The sequence below is a fragment of the Echinococcus granulosus genome (genome assembly GCF_000524195.1).
Source record: "Echinococcus granulosus chromosome Unknown EG_S00136, whole genome shotgun sequence".
NCBI lineage: Eukaryota > Metazoa > Platyhelminthes > Cestoda > Cyclophyllidea > Taeniidae > Echinococcus > Echinococcus granulosus.
In genome coordinates this window covers 147126-167258 of record NW_020170516.1, presented here as the reverse complement: position 1 = coordinate 167258, position 20133 = coordinate 147126, and the positions used below count along the sequence as shown (strand labels likewise).

At 41.2% G+C, this 20133-nt stretch overlaps 4 protein-coding genes across 4 annotated transcripts in view; 2 read left to right on the top strand and 2 right to left on the bottom strand. All coding sequences in view use genetic code 11, as the record gives it.

Moving 5' to 3' along the window:
* Positions 1-640: 640 nt before the first annotated feature.
* EGR_09199 (NADH dehydrogenase [ubiquinone] 1 alpha subcomplex subunit) lies at positions 641-1109 on the bottom strand (the record flags this gene model as incomplete). The annotated part of the gene is made up of 3 exons (XM_024498448.1): positions 641-719; positions 823-1013; positions 1044-1109. 3 exons carry the CDS (start codon positions 1107-1109, stop codon positions 641-643), a joined length of 336 nt encoding a protein of 111 aa, XP_024347148.1.
* Positions 1110-1447: 338 nt separating this feature from the next.
* Positions 1448-4267, top strand: EGR_09198 (Leukocyte receptor cluster member; the record flags this gene model as incomplete). The annotated part of the gene is made up of 7 exons (XM_024498447.1): positions 1448-1470; positions 1503-1602; positions 1637-1750; positions 1785-1972; positions 2007-2193; positions 2269-2565; positions 4016-4267. 7 exons carry the CDS (start codon positions 1448-1450, stop codon positions 4265-4267), a joined length of 1161 nt encoding a protein of 386 aa, XP_024347147.1.
* A 2517-nt stretch (positions 4268-6784) lies between these two features.
* On the bottom strand, positions 6785-15397 carry EGR_09197 (hypothetical protein; the record flags this gene model as incomplete). The annotated part of the gene is made up of 7 exons (XM_024498446.1): positions 6785-7224; positions 8611-8670; positions 10212-10356; positions 11793-11852; positions 12368-12424; positions 12973-13091; positions 15097-15397. 7 exons carry the CDS (start codon positions 15395-15397, stop codon positions 6785-6787), a joined length of 1182 nt encoding a protein of 393 aa, XP_024347146.1.
* Positions 15398-16283: 886 nt separating this feature from the next.
* The window catches only part of EGR_09196 (hypothetical protein), a gene marked incomplete at both ends in the record, with an annotated part of 4424 nt that continues 574 nt past the window's right edge, over positions 16284-20133 (top strand). The window contains 5 exons of the mRNA XM_024498445.1: positions 16284-16455; positions 16717-16852; positions 16900-16973; positions 18461-18592; positions 18912-19018. Coding sequence (XP_024347145.1) covers positions 16284-16455; positions 16717-16852; positions 16900-16973; positions 18461-18592; positions 18912-19018 — 621 coding nt within the window. The remainder of the gene's footprint in view (positions 16456-16716; positions 16853-16899; positions 16974-18460; positions 18593-18911; positions 19019-20133) is intronic.

Sequence of the window (20133 nt, the reverse complement as noted above, 5' to 3'; positions counted from 1 at the left end):
TGAGGGAAAAATTGACAGAACTTCAACACATACAGTGTTGCTGATATCCCTAACAGGTCTTTTGTACGGTTGATGCTCTCCGGTGAAATTAACAGGGACAAAGTTTGGAGACTTGCTCATTCTATGCATCTGCAAGGGGTGCGTAGGGGTTGCCTCTCGAGATCAAATGCGGTCGTCATTGCTGTGGCGGCTACGGCCATACGTAAGTGCTGTGTTCTGCGGGATGAGCCCTGGTTATAAGCTGGCCGCACTCAGTGCTTGTCGGCGCAATCCGTTGGTCTAGTAGTAACAACTTGGAAAGTAAACGAGGATGTTGTTTGCAGCACTCTAACCAGAAAAAGTAATCGAATTCTATGGCAAATTGTCCATTGCAACACCGGAGTCTGCACGTACTAGGCTGGTATCTAAAACCAGTCGAGGATTGTATCAATTTGGTAAATAACCTGAAATTGGTGGAAGACACCCAAACGAGCAAACTGGTAAACCAACGTGGTTACGCCAGGAAAAGCTTTGTTCTAGGTGATGTGAAAAACTACATGGTGAGGACTACACTGGGAGGATGCTGTGATTTTTTGCACAGCTATTCCATAAGAACAAAAAGAGGGAACGAGTTGCACGCAAGGATCAACGCAGCATCAAACTAGCGTTTGATCTCTGCATCCCAGTTGTGCTTGAAACCAGGAGTGAAGTCGGTGATGAGTGGACGGGTAGGAGCTTGGCTAGAAAGAGATGAATAAAGTTGCGATAGTGAATTGAAAAAGAAAGGCGGCGGAACTTGTTTAAATAACGAGAGAATAGTAGGAAAGGTACACGCAAACCAACCTCTCCCCTCCCGCAATTTGTCTCGGTCCAGCACTAAAAATTTCCGTAGGTGGACTGCATTCGCGACGAACGTCCCGAGTATAGTAGTAATTTCCAGACATTTTGTGTGTGACACCCGGAGGCAGATTTGGAGGAGGTTGTGTACGCTTAGATGAAAGGTCCTCATAACGTTGAGCATTATTGTATTTACGCTAGGAAGTGAAAAAATGGGGCACTTGTACCATCAAAAAAAAGTCCCTGATTCGCGCCATAAAGGGAGTGAGCCTTGTCCTAGCCCTTGAAGCCATATCCACGTATAACAACGAACTCAGATTGACCGCTTTGATTAATGTGGTCAAACCTCCCCACGCCAAATCAACTGTGACTTTTAAATTAATGAGATTGAAATTAGCGCAATCATGCAATAACTTTATTTTGCCTTGCATGAACTGCTGATAGCCTTTAAAATCTGCTAACAGTTACAGCAGTACAAGCGCTTTAGGCTTTCATGCTGGAAAATAAGATTTTCTGATACTGTCCTTGTTTTCATAAATTTAAAACTTTTGTTTTTCTGTTTTAAGTTGGTTTTCTTGGGGGCGGTCAGGTTGAATTGCAGGCTCTGTAAAATTTCTGCTTTCTCTTGAGTATGAATATATTACCCAAAAAAAGGTTTCTTTTTGTCATATTACTTATTTGTGTAGGTGGCATGTGAAGAATAGGGATAATGCTGCTCGTGTTGAGGCGGATGAGGCACTTTTTCGGAAGAAGCAAAATGACTTATCTATCCGAAGTTTATTAGCTGTAATATGTCTTTCAGCCTGTGTAATCGGCTTAGACACAAGAAGCTAGGGCAGATTATCTCAGACGAAGGGTGCATGATAAATCTGCAGACAAGTCGGTCCTCAGTTCGCAGGACACCCTGCACCTCTTCGCAGACATTGAAGGAAATGTGTGTCTTGCCCCTTATTTATAATCTCCCTTAGCGTAATTTGTTTGCCTCAAACACGGAATATGAGGAAGAACTAAAAAAAGAAAAGGAAACACATGAGAAGAAACTTGGGATTCTTAAATACCTTGTCGAGGCCGATGATAGCCTAGCAAACGTCAAGCCATGGTGGTCTGAGGTTCCCAAACGCGCTAAGGAAGCGGAACCCCTCGGAACTCTGTTGGCGTATGTTTTGAATCTATGTCTTATACTATCTCAGGTCAGATGAAGTGGACATGAAGCGGAAACAAAAATCTGACCCCCTCTTCCATATGAAGAAAGTTGAAGAAGAGTTCGCTCGTATCCGTGAAGTTAAGCAGGCCAACGAGATCAAAGAACGTGCTGCTGCTGCTCAAATCATGTCATCTTGTTCTTCTCTCTTTCCAGATGATATTAAAACCCCTGGTGTATGTCCCATTCCAATTATTCAATTTGTCGCGTAATTTGAGGATTTTATCACCTAATCTTTTCATCTCATCCAGATAAAGCGTTCACACAATGACCAAGAGGGTCCACAAAACAGCAGAGATGCGAAACAGGAAAAGCAAAGAAAACTAGAACGACTTCGCGCAGAACGATTAGTTCGTGAGCGCGCTGAACGTGATCGAGCTGCAGTAGTGTTGTGTAGATCGATGGGTCTTTCGGCGGCAGCCAAGGCAGCAGCAGCAAAGAAGGAGGAGATGGTGGTAGTGGATGAGCGGCAGCTGCCATTCAATTCAGCCTTCAATCCCGAGCTCTCTACTCTGGCGGCGGAGCGACGGAACGCCCATCGGTCGGAGGTGCATCGGAAACGGATGTTGTTTAGATGAGTACTTTTTGTTTCGCTCTTCTTGTGTACATAGATAAGCATGCTTTATTTCTTCAGAATGGGTGTCTTTATTTCTTGATTCAACTTTAAAATTGGCCTCCTTCTGTAGGGTACCCCTTACCGAACTTGCGCAGTGATTAGGTGCCATTCATGAGTTCATTGTCGGCTATGATCTTCTCTTCTTCGATGGATTTTATCTTTTGACTTATTAGCAGTTAAGACCTGGCCTCTTTTATCTGGAACATCGTTGGGTTGCACTTGATCGGCACTTTTGATTTTCTTTGTGGTAGCGAGATCTGTCCTAATAGGGTTGTTACGATTGGATATCCTCCTTGGAATTGAATTGTGCTTCCGTCCGCTTAATAGTTACAAAATCCGACCACTTCTTCTCAGCTACCACTGCTCAGTGCACAATACACGATTGGGATTAGTGACTAAAAGTGGACGTCACTTCAAGAGATATTCTATCGTAGGCTCTTGCAAATTTAGCCCACACTTGCACACGCCTTTTTTGTCTCACTTCTTGACATGATATTTAGGAAATGGAGTCGGGATTTCCATGAGCTTTGGAGTAGGTTGCTAGACGTTACCGCCGATCTAGCGGCTTGAATTAACACTTTCGGTGCTACACGGAAACACAGAGGAATAAGAACCATCAATCGTGTACAGAGGGATGAGGTGCTAAGAACGCGAGCGGGGATCAACAAAATCTAGACTTGTGCAAATACTAGTGGTAGTTAGTAGTGCAATACTTTAACTGCTTGCATAACTTCCAATTTTGGTAATGGGCCATTTAGGGCTCCGATATTTTTCCTTTGATGAGCAACCTGACCTCCAGGCTGTGCCACTGGACTCCAGATCCCACTATACGTCAAAAATACATTGTCTGCTCGTGCATCGTGTCTTCTTTTGTCTCCAGGAAAGTCTCGGCGTGCTGTAGTAGCACATGAGGTTTACGCTAGCGGCATTCGACTTTGACTAGGACAGTGGCATCGTTGTTGCCTCCCATTTCTATCAAAATGTAGAATTGTGATGATGTTCTTACTATTAGTTATATAATGTGCGACTAATAGAGGGTCGATATCAAAATAGAATTTCGTTTGAAATGATTTGTCACGTGGAAACGGCGATTTAATGCGTCGGCCTTACTCTCAATTGAGGACTTTTCAGCACTGATACAATCATCGATGATGTATGGTGAACATTATCCTTTCTAATTCTCTCACCATTGGCTTCCACTGGTAAATAGTCATTTGCAGTTCTTAAGCGTGTCAGACAACCTTAAAAGTAGTATATTCTAGTTCAGATCTAGACATTCAAGATTTTCGCTCTGGTGATTAAGAGGCCACAAGGTCGTACTTATTACGGTACCCCACTCAAGAATTGGGTTTTATAGTCAAGAAATTGAAATCTGTTTTAAGGTGAATGGCCATCACGAGGGCTGTACTGGGATAATCAGGAAATCTCCATTAACCTCAGCTATGAATCGTTTCAGCCACATAAAAATGAATCTCAGCAGTCAAATTGCAAACATTCAGAATTATCGTTCATCGGATGTTCCCATCCTGTGTCATCTACTAAAGTGTGAAAAGCTCAACAATCGTGGCAAACTCGAAGTCCGAAATTTTTCGCAGTACGCAATTACACGACCAGTCCAAATATGCATTCGGTAGCCAATTTATAGTCTGGTTTGATAAAGGCACCATTCCCAACTCGGGTTTTAGAAAAGACGGGTTTCTTAACTCTCAACTTTTTAATTTAATCGAGACCCAAAAGGCTGTTACAGCAATTAAAAGGAGCCTGATCCATAAGTACACTCGAACAGTGGTAAGTTCAAGCCATAAACCATTTAGTCTTTTACAAAAATGCATGAAAGAAGTCGCTCTACCCACCACCATTCGGAGCTCAATACTCACTAGTATGAAATCAGCCAAAGCAACCTTATTTACGCGCTAAAGGGCACCAAATTTCACTAACAAAACTGGGAGTGGAATCATTTTTAACTCCTTAGGTAAATTCCTCACTTGGATGTACCAGTGCTATGGCACGATCCCCGCATAATCCACCGACTTTAGACAATGCAAGGACAGTACGGTCACCTTGTCACTCGAATGAACAAAGTCGTCCAACTCACTCAATATGATTATAAGTGTTGGTATTCGAAATAGGGGACATTGTAAGTATAGAACGAAATACATCGGGTAGGCATATGTCTAGGCAGAAAATTCACTAGATTTTGACCAGTAATTAGGCGCTTGACTTGTTCGAAAAGCGTGGTCTCCTGTCACGCTGCCCTCGGACGTTTCACATGGGCTCCTCATGTTTCACCTTGAGGATCACCTGTTGAAGGAAAGGGCGTTTAGCTGTATCAAAGTTTGAACAACCAACTTCAAAGTCCTCCTCAATAATTGGTGATGTGTGCTTATGAATGCCCATGCATTCTGCTCCAAACTCAGGAAATAAGGCTTGAAAAGTTCCGCTTCAGCAGCCGCAGCTTATCAGCAGGTACGTCAACATAACTGATGCTTTTCTGTCTTTTTTTAAGGGACTAGTATGCGTTCAAGAGAAGTAAAGCATGCGGCAGATCAGGATTTTAGGCAACCATAGTGTGTGGGGGAAGTAAGCCGATGGTACCAGTAAGGAATGCGCAAAATGCCACCGTCTTATAGCAAAGTACTGGATGTTCGCACTTCTGACGTTAATGCTAAGTATGTTTCTCACCTTAGGTGGCGATTTTGAGGAGATATTGTAGTAGGATCCCGAGGAAGGTCCAACCATTTGACTGCTGCGTGCCTCCTGAAATTGTCGCATAATTTACCATCAACAAGACACCTCTCATAATCTACCAAATCCTTTTCGTTTCGAAGGCTTTTTTTCGCTGTTAATGTGGAATAAAAATAACCCTAAACTCAAGACTCACATTTGTTTGGTAGTTTTGAATAATGCATACAAAACAGTAATTCATACTTGGATGATCAAGGAAACGGAAGAAATAAGACTTTTCAACCGTAACGTCGCAGTAGAACCAACTTCATATGAGGTTACAACTAAGCGAACTCATAAACTTGTTTCAGTTGAAATTCCTGAGCGAAAAGTATTATGGATTCATCTCTGGATAGTCACCAACTAAACGATATCAAGTATGGAGGTATGGGAAAAGGGCAGTTTTATCCACGCTTCTCTATCAGGTGCATACAAGTTTTCTCGGAAGGTCCTTTCATGAATCGAAGCCTGCCATGAGCAATGTCCTTGACAAATCAGGCAATCACATTCCTGCTCTTACGAGTTCTTAGAGCGTTCCCAAGATTCTTTGTCTCTCGGGTTCATGGCTGTAGTCGACCAAAATTGCGGTCACCCCAGTTAAGCCCGCTTTCGGTTTTGCGCACAAATCCCGCAGCCACTTGCACCTCAGATTGACATGTCACACCAACCGGTTAGACAGAATGGGCTGCATAATTCACTTGAAGAGATCAACCACTCACCATATTTACCCTTTTCTCCGGAAAGGGTAATCAAAAGCAATTGACTTCTCCATCATAATAGTGTCTATTCACGGTTTTTCCTCCAGGAAAATGCAAAACACCTCATGCATTAGTTGTCTAGCAGCAGATTACCCAGTTTGATTTATTTTTTATAGTTTCATATTAAATATATCCATTTTCCATCCATTCAAAGGCACTTCTGACCAGACAGCAGATACGGAGGTCATAACAATGATTTGCAGCAGGAGACACCTTCAGAGTGCCTTAACACACTCACCCGGTCTTATTTCATTCACCGGGAAAAATTGTGAGATTCCAAAGTACGGTTTCACCAGGCCTGTAAAAACTTTCTTCCCTCAACGATGAATGCTTTTTCTGCCGGTGGCCTAAACCACTTTAACCATTTATTGTCAAAAACACTGCTATTGTCGAAGTGTTAGCTTTACAAAACGACCGTTTCTTCAACCATCACTAGCACACATAAAAGCACTTGTTTCCAAAACACCATCTTTTTGCACTAACTTGTTAGATCTATATGGATTCGAAAAACACTGATACCACAACTTTTCTTGACTTGATAACTATCCAAGCAACTTCTCTTCTGGCTTGTGCTGCCTGGCCTTTTAAGCCGTCGTGAGACGAGAAACAGTTTCAAATAAATATACTCCGGAGGTGAAGAGAATAAGAATATTTACAAAATTGTGGGATCTATGATGATACCCATAACGATGCAAGCTGCCCAAACTGTGGTGGCACACTTTTCCCTTCCTCTCCTACCTCTACTTCTCGATCTTCCCCTTCCTCATCGGTCTCTCCACCGTTTTCACTAAAGTAGTCCCAAATCACTTCGTAGGAGCCCTCGACTTGTGACGCTCCTCCACCACCGCGATCGTCGCTCGATTCGCTGATCCGCTTGGCCCCACCGAATTCGATTATTGGCGGACTGGTTGGCTTATCCGACCCGCCCGGCCGAATACGTGGTGGCCATTGAATAGTGGGTTTGGGCCCTAACTTGGGCGCCGGGTTACCACGATTCGGATTTGATAGCGTTGAGCTTCCTCTTAGGAGTGGTGGGTGAAACAGTGGAGGTCCACGTCGGCTTGGTGGCCTGCCTCCTTTGAAATCCCCTCCACCCTCGCCGTCGGCAACTGGAAATTCCAACACACCCATTCTAATGAGGAAATTCAAGCCTTCTAGTTCCGATGTATGGATACCAACTTTCAAATGGTGAACAACTTTGATAACATCATTTTGTGCTTAAAACTCAATGCTTCGGTAATTACTGCATTACACTAGTCGGCGTTTTTAATTATGAAATGGAGCCTTATGAGAGTTCTTCCCTAAAAACAACGTACATAGTCCTGAACTATGAGAGAATAAGAGGTGCAAGCTTGCCTGTTGGCAACTACCAACTACTTTAGATAACTTGAAATTAAACAACAAGGCCTAGAAAAACCCTTGGCCTTTATCTTTTGAAGCGCATTTAGAATCCAAGGCTTTATTTTTTTTTTGAAACCGGATATGCCTAGTAGATCAATTCCATTGTCTTTGGAAGCATGTGCCCTAATCCCTTAGCTATTGCTCTAACAAATTTCCGTTTTTTTCCGATATAACCACTGAACAATCCACAATCGAATCAGGCACGTCACCTACCAATTCTACCGTTATTTAAGCGTGGATCTTAACATTCAGACGGCTTTTGTACCATCTACTTCGCTGACTACCAAATCGTAGTAGCGTGTGGGTAGAATTAACCATTTCGGAAAGGCGAGGAAACTTCTTTTCCCGAAAAACAGGCGCACATGTCTCTAGGACCTGATTCCGGCTGTCACGAACCTTTGTTTAAGCTGACACTAAATTTTGGCAAAGTAGGCACTGATTATACATCAAAATTTGTTTTACATAACTAAAACAAGCAGAAATAGTACCTATTTGGGATAAAATTCTTACTTGAACTAAAATCAAACGATTAAAATCACAGTTTAAAAGCCGGCCGCTGCGATCCTGATGCCCTTTTAGGCTAGCAAAGCATTAAATGCCACCTTCAGACCTACTTCATTACCTTTGGATTATAAGGGAAAAAATACGTGGGGAATGCAAGTTGGGAGTTTGGAGAAGCAGAGTTTCGGCGATTCTTGTAAAAAACATGTTAACGATGGCTTACACTTATGATTAGCTGTCAAAAAAATAACCTGATGAGAAGTGCCAGTCTCGTGTTTTTTTGTAAAAAGGGGGTGGTGTCTCTAATTTCGCGTTTAGCTACCGAAGCAGAGATATTCGCTACAATAACAAGCAATTAAACTCTATCACTTGAGACTTGGTTACGGCAACTGCTACACAATTTTTGAGAAGAAAAAATGCAAAAAAACTGATTCAAGTCTATAAAACATGCGACAATCACCCCATGAATTTGTGTCGTTCTCAGGAGAAAGGGACTTTTGAAAAAGTCTGCTCAAATGCCTATTATAAGTGTAAATACCGCTAATCTGGCCTTCAACTAGTAAATACGGGCAGCAAGCCACACAACCACTAACCGTTTCGACGAGCCCAAGTGGAGAGCTCTTCATCGTGCGAATGCCTAGACACCGGAGTCCCTGAAACAAAACACACTAGGCGCTTCGCTGCACACAAAAATGAATTTAGCAAGCACAGAACCAACAAAAAGACGAAACAAAAACAACATGCTTGCTCCATTTGGAAATAAGAGGAAGCCAAACAGACGCACTAAACATAATAGCAAAATCAAGAGAAAACTCTGCTGCTTACAACCGGAGCAAGGAGAACATAGTTGAGGACCTTAATATAGGGGAAATCGGTGAGTTGTGCAGTACCCATGCACTATGATACAATATCAACCGCGGAAGAAATACAGGCTTAATGATATTGTAAAACATTTTATCGTTCAGCCTGTAAAATAGGTCCTTCATTTTCAAAAATAACTTTGGGGGGTTTATGTAGCAGTTGCTCCAGCTTTCAATAAGTGGTGTTGCGATTCCACATAAATTACCCAATAATTCGCGTTGCACAACATTTATTCTAGGAATTTAAAACAAAGTGCTATAAATAAATCCCAAGACATCTTAATTCCAGGGAAATAACAAAAATGAGCTTCAAATTTGGAATGCTACTCTTTTTAAGCGATAAATGCAAACACCACTTGCATTTGCGTGCAGCCTTCGAGCACCCGATGGGTCTCCATGGCCAGTTAAAGTTCAGAATAAAGTGCTCTTATTGAAGCTCGAAGTAGCACCATTTTATGCATAATTTACTCAAATCACACTAGCATGCTTCGTTGACTGGGGCTAAATTGTGAATTGGAACTGTGCACAGATTGTTCCCCTCAAGTCCACCCCTTTTATTTTACACCGACTTTTCAAAAAAACAGGCAAGGAACTCACAATGGGATGCAGCATAATTAAAAAGACTATACAAATAACAAATGCCATATAGGAGCATTTTATCTGTGTCAGATACTTAAAGTGGCCATACATTCCTGCTTTTGCTATTATTCTTAAAAGACTTTCGGAAAAAACGTATCGAACAAAAACGGGTTTTATGAAAACCTCTTAAAGGGGATATCAGTGCTAGTCTTTATATTATCAGCAATTTGTGTCATTTTACAACACTGAATTGGAGTGTGAGGCACAGTGGTGCTTTTCAAGTGCGAACCGCTTAAAGCAAAACTAGCAGTCCAACACCTGGTCCGGTGATTTGCTTGAAGAAATTCAAACGATTAACTAACTGGCATCTAATCAACCATACCCCAGTTGTACAAACGGCGCTGCTTCATGATCCACAAGCAGCACCATGACTTGGAAAACTATCCGACTTCATTCAATCAAGCATTAATGCACCTTTCAAATGAGCATTAAAAATCCTTCAAGTTTCAGTTGACCCTTCGAGGTTTCCTCATCATTCGCTTAAGCGGCTTTTTACTTATCACCAGATTTACAAAACTACAGCGCAAAAATACTACTTAATTGGCCACTTCTTGTAAGAGAGGTAGTAAATAAAGCATTTTATAGCCGGCACTGTTACGCCACTGCTCTGAGCCTGCTCTGGCTTTCGCATTGGCCCCCTTATTCCTCAATATTTCCTTCGTGTGGACGGTTTACGTGGCAGCACTAGAACTCACCTTTTCTCATCCCGAAAAGGCCTTGTGAGTGCAAGGGCTGCTGAGGCGGTGGAGAGGTTTTGATAGTAGTTTTCAACGGCGTTGTTTCGCGTGGATGGTCAATTGTAAGGTTTGGAAGAACTGAACGCCTTGTCTGATCGGATGGCTGAAAGCATTACAGAAAGACGTCCATTCATCCTCCGAAATCCCCTCTGTGGACTACTACGTACCTCACGCATTCAGCATCCTTTCAATTAACTTACCAAGTAAACGTATTTTAATTTCTTCAATTTGCTGTTTCATGGTTTGACATCGAAGTGCACGCCTCCAATGTACTGTACATTCTTTCTCTAGTTTAAACACTTCCTGGCAGTAATCTGTACTAAGTCAATATTTTATTTAGTTGGCTTTTTCATCAATTTGTGATCTCTTCTCAAATTAACATTAAAAGCGAAGCTAGTGTTTCAGTTTACTCCGACAATGGGTCTTCACAATAAAGTTTAATGTAAAGACAAGTAAAGGACTAGGGGGAGGGGATATCAACTTCTTAATGAACCACAGCAAGTAACATTCCGTTTAGCTGATCAAAAGTGACTTTGCATTGATGGTTAACGTCACTAAATACGTCAGCGCATCTCAATAGTACGGAATCACCCTTATCATCATGGGAACAGTTATGTGGGAAGAGAAGAACAGTTCTTTCAGGACTACTTTTAAGACCAGTCAAACTGTCAAGTTTGGCGGTGTTTGTAACAAACGGAAAAGGAGGATTTCTTTGTTAGTGAGTAAACAAAATTCCGTTTTGTAGTTTAACAAAGATTCATGCATATTACTGATTTGTATTCTAGTAGGCAGAATCGCAAGGCTTACACTGCAAATGTGACAAAACCCGATTCATTAGTCATTTATGGTCAAATTTGGAAGGAGTGAATTGGATCTTTGCCACAAATGTTTAAAACGTGATAAGTTTTAGGTCATTTTATGAAACAAAATCCAGACTACAAGTTATGACGTTTATGACTACCACATTGTCACCACTGAAGTAAGTTTTTTTTCTATAAGAAGGATGACAAAATTTGAATCCACAACGAGGGAACCCATGCCTAGCTATGATGAGAAATTGAGGTAGTGCGAAAAGCATCAGGAATGAGAGATGTCATTTAATTTAAGGTAGTTTTAGCATCCTTCCATGTAGCAACGTGTGATTCACCCTAACATCAAGGTTTTGCTTAAATCACGCAAAACCTAACCCTGCGCCCTCCTTTCCTACTTTGAAACAAAACAAAACAAGTTTTTACAAGTTGACGACACTTTAACAACCAAAAGTTAAAATCCAGAAACAAAGTATTGATGATTACAAAAAATGTGAACAGAAAATTGCCAAAAATTAATCAGAAATACGTGGGCATTGGTAAAGACTAAAATTGAAATGGTTAATTGTAATTTAAGGTTTTTAGACTATGCCATTTCTCGAGGTAGGATAGAAAATATGAAAAGGTAAGGTGAACCTCTGAAGTAAGATAACAGTGGGCGAGTAGGATTTCTACAAAAGCTTGTGCCTTAATAGTTCAGGCGAAGGTTTAAACTGAAACACACACTCACGTGTTGACGCGGTCTCCCGTCCCTCTGTCCTCTTGGCTTGGGCAGTGAATATGATCGTTCCTGAAAAGGCAAAATACCTGTCAAAAAGGATTAACAAAGGTGATGACCTTCTGGATACACCATATTTAAAACGACCAAATCATTAATTTCTTTTATGTGGTTAGAAATGAGAGAGTAAGTTTGTTTTTATTTCATTCCCGTCACGAAAAGACATTGTAGGGCTGAATTGAAGACCCAAACCACCGCATCTACTACCACCGCCTTCTATAAACACCGCGATTTTGACCAGAAATATGACTTTTCGTATCACCTGCGAGTTAGTAATGGCAAGTGGAGGCCATTTTGATCGGTGCTAACGTCTACAAGGCGATTAAGAGGGCGGAGTGGAGGGGGAGGGAGGAGGCGGGTGGATGGTGAAGGCTAGACGAGGATTGAAACTTACCGGCTTCTTTATAACTTGAACTTTGATGGGACTCTTCTCAAACACAAGAACAGAGCACGGGGAGGAAAGAAACGATGTAAAAGAGAAAAGTAGTTGCCTTTTCTCTAACTAAGAAGGAAGGAGCTAGACTCACCCCCTCGCAAATATCCAGCAGCCTTTGCATGCGTCTGTCAGCCCGTGACGATCTCGGCTAAAACAAGTAATAAGTTGTTTTGAACTTTCAAACTTAATTTTTGATTTTGTTCATTGCATTTACCACTAAATGCCAATAATTCGTGCCCGGATAAGCGGTTAGTAAAGGAATTGGTATGCAATCATTAGCCCTTGATATTTCGACGCGTCCCTGACAACCCATCCGACACTAATTTTGTCATTACGCAAAATATAATCAGATATTTGACCACCAGGAATTAGAGTCAAAAACTCTGTGCATTTTTAACATTACTTTTGTTAGATTTTGACAGTATCACTTTAGGTTTACTAGGTAGGTTTAATACGGTTATGACGTATACCCTCAGATCTTTTTACTTAACATAATTTCTGCTCTTGTTGAATGTACTAAAGCTTTCCCACTATAATACAGAGAATACGATGACTAAAAAAGCAGTTACGACCATAAAAAAGGAATTTTATTCCGGTATAACGCAAAAGAGCGAGGGGAGTCAGCAACTGGAGGCGTCGAGAGGCAGAAAATTAAAATGGCCAAAAGTCAGAGTGATCGCAGCAGCCATGGCTTACTTGGTGGTAGGGGTAGGGACAGCTGGGCATGCAGTAGATCATTGGCACGCAATGGCACGGATACATCCCCCTCTCAGGGCTCTTACTCCGCTCACGCGTTGCTGTCTTTTCTGGTTCTACTGAAATTAAATAAGTAGCTGTGTAAGTTTTGTTGATTTTACGACTTCTTGTGATACTCTGTGAATGAGCAATACTTTTGTCAAACTTCAAACACGGGTCTTATTCACTCACAGCAAATGACCTAACTAAATATTAGCTAGTTATTATCAATGCTTTTATTGCTGGGTCATCAGAATGAAGTCTTTAGGGTTTTAATGGTTAGCTATTGATACTGGTTTTGCATTTACTGCTACGGATGCGTTAACATCACAAGTGATGCTAAAAATGCATTTCATTCTTTGCACGGTTAAGCACAAAGATCTGTCTGATGGTGTGGCCGTAGTTGCACAAAAATATCACCTGTTAGTATTTTACACGGGCTTGTCTTGTCTCAACCCCGCGGCTTAACAGCTTGCCCAAAAACATTAGGAAGACAGACTGCCCTTTTTCTTTTATTTGCTTACATTTTTTTTAAAAACCAAATAAAAGGAAACGTAGTGCCTTTACAGTCCACCCTCATTTGTAATTTTCAATCGAGGATCAATTACAAATAAACACCCAGAGAATGCAAAAACATTTAAATGGGCAGCTCGTTTAAGTTTGCAACGCCATGCAGTGTGTTTACGCGCAAGGCCATTAAGACTACTTTAAATGCGGTGTATAGCGAAGGGCAAATGGAAATGCCTTGACAACGCATGATGATTTAAAATCCAGCTTCTCTTCCTCCTCTCCCCCTCTCCTAATTGCCCTCTAACGAATGGAGTTGCGCTGGGACGAGTAATACCACATGAGAATGGAGCGGGAAATGTTTACAGATCAGAAATACGTTTAGGAATGAACTAATTAGGTGAAGAAAGTGGGTGGTGAGAAAATGCAACCTGTTAATGACAGATCGTCAGTTGTAAAGGAGGTAAAGCTCACGGTCCAGTTTATACCTCCTAGTAATAGGATTTGCAAGGCTCGGTAACGGGTCGTAATGAATATTACCTGGCCCACTGCCTGCCCAGAGCAAGAAAAGGCTTCTTTATTTTTTCTGAGTGAAATTAGGCTCGTAGAGCCATCTCATGAGATCATGCAGTTTGCAAATTACTCGGCATCACTTATATTTGGGTGTTCTTTCGAAATATTTAGAAGGAATCATTATAAACCGAATACCTGTATAATTTCCTTTGTAGCTTTGGAACCATTGAGGACAGGCTCCGAGGTTTTGGTGCCAAATAATGCAAGGAATTAGGTTTGAATTGGCTGAATCTGGTGCCTAAGAAGTACCGACTTTATTAATGTGGCTAATATCAACCGGCAGAGGTGTGACAAATTGCACTAAGCATTTTCAGTGGCTAAAATGGGGCTCAGGAGCAAAGGTTATCAACTACAACTAAATCGGGAGATTCAACCATACATGGGTATCTGCACGTCACCGTGATAGTAGTTATCCACAGGATATATTTGATTATGAAGCCAAAAATATGCTGGAAGATGCCTAAAGACCCGCGAATTTGTTTGCTGCATCTAAACTAATGCGTCTTGCAACACCTCCACACAAAAATTGAGTTAAGTGGTTGGTTTGTTGGTAGATCACAAATTCGGTATAGGCTGCTTCAGTAATAACTCTCGGAAACTTTTAAGCGCCCTACGTGTGGAGGTGAACCTCACTTTTACCTCAGATTAAATAAAAGAGAAAATTAAAATTCTTAAGTACTTTGGATGCCTTGTTTCTTTAAAATTTAGGCTTTTTTAATTCACCGACTCTTTCCACGTATTTATCGTTCCAACGAGTTCATCATGACTGCTACCTGTTGCTTATTCATCACTTATATAATGCTGCCTTTGACTCGAATACTGGAAATATAAGTGTGGTGAAAGCCTCTTCTCGATAAAAAGACTGGCAAAATGGATTTAGGGATAATTAGCGGGTAGATGTAAGGAGGACCGGTTGACAGAAGCTCAAAATTTAGCCCCTTCTTCCAGCTAGGCTTTCGTCACCACCCTCATCCATTTAAAAGAAATTGAGTCACTGGCATTTACCGGGTAGCGGCAGCGTCTGTGCTGTCACAATGCTGTACGGCTTTGGGCGAGGCTGCACAGGTCTCAGAACTGCGGACTGCAGCTGCTCCACCGTGGGCGGAGGCGGAAGGTGATTTGGTGTAACGCTTGACAATGGGCCCGCCGAAGTCGACAGTAGCGCCGGTCCTGTGCTTCTCGTTGGCTTCAAGCGCGGCGATTCAGAGCGTGAGGGTGACGGGGACCTGGACTTCTTCCTGCCTCTCCCTTCCTTCGATGGAGGCTCTGCATGTTCTGGCCAAGGTATAGAAGTATGGACGTGCATTAAATGTCGTACTTTTTTAGAATAATTGAAATTATGAATTGTGCTTAAAATGTCATCGATGGTAGAAATCTACTTTAATTTAGGGCTTGCACTTCTCAATCTCGCTGAAAGTGAGGAAAAGAAGGCTTTGACGTTCTCGTCAGATCTCTACCTGATCCATTTTCTTAGCATAGACTGAAACAGTGAGGATGTATAGTTTCACTGTTTTTTGATGCAAGAAGTTCTAAACACAATTCTTATTACATCAAAAGGCAAACACAAATGGCCTCTTTTTGGAGCGAGAAAATTTAAGTTTCACTGCGCCTTGATTCCCGATCGAAGATCCATTCTGTTCATTGGGTGTGGTAACAGATCCCACCGTAAAAAACGGATTATTACGAGTCTTTTTGCAATAGCATTGCTGCGGGATGATTGGCTTTGGCGGTAACTGCGATCCATGGTGCTCAATAAAATAGCGGTAAACAAGTTGTCAGTGTGACAAGAGGGCGCTATTAGGGCGTATTCAAGGTGAAATTGGATTACAAATTATGAAGAACTCACCCACATTAAGCTTAACGATTATTGGCGCATTCTCCAACTGCTATGTCAACTTGATGAAATACAAAAGTATTTATATTTTGTGGTGGAATTTGAGCTGAGTTGCTTTAAGGTGAAGTATTATACGTGTTCACTCGAGTATACCTTTAGGGCGAGAAGGGGTCAGTATGCGTCAACCCCGTGACTGGGCGGTTGCCATTGCCCCCTGAGGAGGAAACGAGCTCTGACCCCGTATAACCTGGATTGTTTGTACACATTTACACCCCTAATCACCTAAAAGGCGCCCTTTACTATGCAAACCAATTTGATCGTTCCAGGCTTTTATAGGGTACGGGTAGTAGATACCGAAATGTTTACTTCACCTATTTTCACAACTTTCGTAAAATTTGCCATCGATTATCCTCGGGATAATTATCTCTACTTTAATATTTTTACCAAAAAACCACAAAAAGTTTCCCTTATAAGGCAAGCATCGAAATATATTATCTACTGCAGAAATATGCTTTCGAAAATAGAAGAAAGTGAAGAGCGGGGGGAGATGCTGCGGTTTTATTTTACCACTGTCTTGAAATAGCCTAAACCTCGTTAATACCTACTACGTCTCCCCACCCTTGGGCCTGGAGTAATCTAGCCTCCACGGAAGCGCACCCATGGTTGGTGCTTTGATGCGTGGCAGAATGGAGTGGTCTCTTTTTGCCTATTCTAAGAAAAAAAAGTAATCTAATTTCTCAACACCTCGTACTAGATGAGTCCCATGTAGTTGTTTAAAACTGTGTAAATAGATTTATTGTTGACTTTAAAAGGAGGTTCAGTATTTAGCTATTCTATTCAAAATTGTATTTTCATTAGGCAATATCAAACAACTCGGGTCTTAAACAACTTCGCTTCTCACAGTCACATAGCTGACGGATTTGGCCGGTAAGTGAGGGATTCACATGAAAAAATTTGCCTTCATACATCATAAGACCGCAAAGTACACATAGAGACAGGCATTTAAAGTGCTTTTCCTCTAATTTATTTATTATATTTATAATCGACTGTTAGGATGGTAAAGGGGAAAAGTATTCGCACTTCTTGATTAATCCTCCTTGGTCCATGAGAACTACCCTCATTGTTTAACCTTTAAGAATTCAGAATATCATGTCACGTAGTGCTTTGGAGTTAACTGACCTAATTTTGACAATCTGGCAAGAGTGAGTAGGAGGTACAATTGAATATCTAATAGCTGAGATAAGTCATAATAACACATTAAGTTATGAAAGTTGACAACATCTAATTAAGAGCTGGAGTGACTACTTTGTGTGTGCCTGGGTGAGCAAACGTCAAAGCTAATTTCGACGCATTAGACACTGACGCCGTTACTCACCCCTCTCATGAGGTTTTGCCTTTTTCGGAGTTTTGGAGCCTAAAAGAGGCCAACAATTGCAAATTTTATAAAAGCGACTATTCGTAGTTTTTAAGGGAGGTGAATTTATTTCTTACGTTTTTTGGAACTCTTTCTTTTGGACTGTGAGCGTCGAGGCCTGTAGGAATCTTGGGGCTCGCTTGGATATCTGTAATACGGCCTTACCTAGGGGAGTTGAATCAAGTGATTACCTTCTCTCATTTTCACCAAGAGGAAATAGGTAATTAGACATTGCCAGTAAGAGAAGTTTAGCTAAAATTCCGATTGTTAAGTTTAAGTATCACCTGAAATGGCGCTGAGTGGGGGATAATGCCATTTAACTTAGATGGTCCTCGGTCTTGTCACGAGGGTGTTAATGTGTGAAATAGATATATTAATTAATTTGATCAAAGTCACCCATATTTTATGCAAAGAAATTTCTCGGTAACAGAAGACTTAAGCACTTTTACAAAGAAAGTTTTCAAGGCGAATCTACACGAGACCGAGCGGTTGCTTGTGGCTGCATTCTGCTACCTATTTAACTTCATTCTGTTGCCGTTTATGCCCTAATTTGTTTAGTTCCACAAATAATAAAGAAGGATGATTAAGCCTTCTTGCCACTGGGGCTACGCTTTCCGGGTTAGTTATTTTCAGGCCCAAAGATCTTACTGACTATTGACGCCTAGTCAAAAAGTGTATTTGGGTGAGAGCGTACCGTAACCTCTTAGGCCATATATTGCATATACCACTCGGTAGAATGCATTTTTAAAAAGAGAAAACTTGAGGACCTTGATACTGTGTAAACTATTCAAATTTGCTCACACAGAGGGACACGCAATTCACATATGTGCGAATCACATCAAATAATGAGTGTAAAACCGCTTAGGTCATCGGTTTGATTTAATTACTAGGTCTAATTAGGTCTCTCCTTTTACACTGTGGCTACCGAGGAGTGCCTGCAGGGTTGCAGAGTTTAAAAGTAAGGCATAGTCAAATTGAGATGCAATATTTAATTAAATTCATGTCTTAAAGCATCCCTTAATCACATTTGAATTTTCGCACCCCAACCGCTACCAATTTTAAGGTCAGACCAACCAAGCGTTACAAGGAGAAAAAAATAATTGCTTTTTGGTGTAAATTAGCTTCCAAATCGTCAATTATTTTGTCTCTGCGTGCAGAAGGTTTTCAATTAGCAAGCAGACTCACTAACCAACATGTTGAAAATCCCATCAAAGGCGACGATATTTTAATGCATGGAGTTAGTCTTACCGTGGGTAATGGTTCCGGACAGGGCATAGGGGCTTGATAAGGGGCGAATTGGGACACTGGAGGTGGAATTGGATTCGGCGGGCACTTGGGTGTGACATCTACAATTTTGTGAAATGTATTACACAATGGAGGTTGAATATTCCGAGAAAATTTGGGCCTTATTTATTTAGGGTAACGGGCAAATTCAGAAGCTTTTTATAAAAACCTAATTAAAAACCCTTCGGTGTAAAAAAAAATCACTACTTAAAAGTATCGTCTGAAATATATAGTCTCTCGTTTAAGGTAGTACATTTAATCAGTAACAATAATTCCAAAATCTTCTAGTCTCTTGTGTATCATATTCAGAAACGCATCATTTTCCAGTGTTAATTGCATGGAAGTTGTTTTCTTACTTAAAAAACAAAAACTTAAAGCAATTGCGACGTGATGAGGTAAGTGAGGAGAGAGCTTACAGTACGATAAGATTTGCATCCTAGTGTGAAAATCATCAGTTTTATCCCTAATAAATAGCCCCTAGCCCATGAATCACGCTATGCGAACGATCCTGGGTACCTATTACTTGATTCGTGGGAAAGGAATGCAGGCGGCATCCTCCAACCCGCTTATATGCACCAAACTTATCCTTTCATCCCGCGAAGACTATTAGCCAACAGCAAAATTGACAAATGCGCTCGGAGAATACTCTTTTCTCCAACTTTTCGTCTTCAACTTAAAACACGACCTACCTGTACATGTCACTGTAAGTGGACCCTCGAAGTTGGATACAATGATCTTGGTGACGCACTCCTCTGGCTTTGCCTCTTAAAAGACATGAATGTCATATTAGCGTGGATTTTGACCCCAAAACGGAGGTATAGCGACTATCAGTGCCTTCTTACGTAGTGTTGACACACCATAGGTTATGGCTGCCTGCTAACTAGCACCGTCAAGTTATTAGAGGTGGTTAAAGAGTTGTGAGCAGGATTGAGTGGAGGCGAAGAATTTGACCTTACTCTTTTTGGCATTTACTGGTGGAGCTTGACTTGCTTGAATAAATGGAGAACAATTTAAATTTTCGTATTCATGCGCTAAATCGGGTAATAGACCGACAATTGTAACTTAAAATAATTCTGCAATTTTTCCAATCTACTAATCAGATGAACTAATTTCTTACGCCTTAGTTACTTGGGTCTCCCTCTCCTTTCCTCCATACAACTACAGGTAGTTTGATTTTTGGTCCGGGGAACAAAATCGGGTATCACAACTTAGAATGTTTCCACAAGGCAACTGTAAATGCAAAACTTAACGAATGTTTGTCAGATTTTCTTCAAACTCAATACCTCTCATTGCCCAGTTAGTAGAAGAAGAAGAAATGGCAGAAAACTTTCTGGTTAATTAAGAGCTTACCGTTTTGCGGCGGTGCGGCACACTGATTAGATGGTGGTGGCTGAGTTTGAGTGGCACCAAGATTCTTTTTTTATATAAAAAAGTCAAACGGAAAAACAGGATGATTAAAATTACAAGCACCTTTATTTGTGCAGCTTTAACTATCATTGGTACGTTCAAT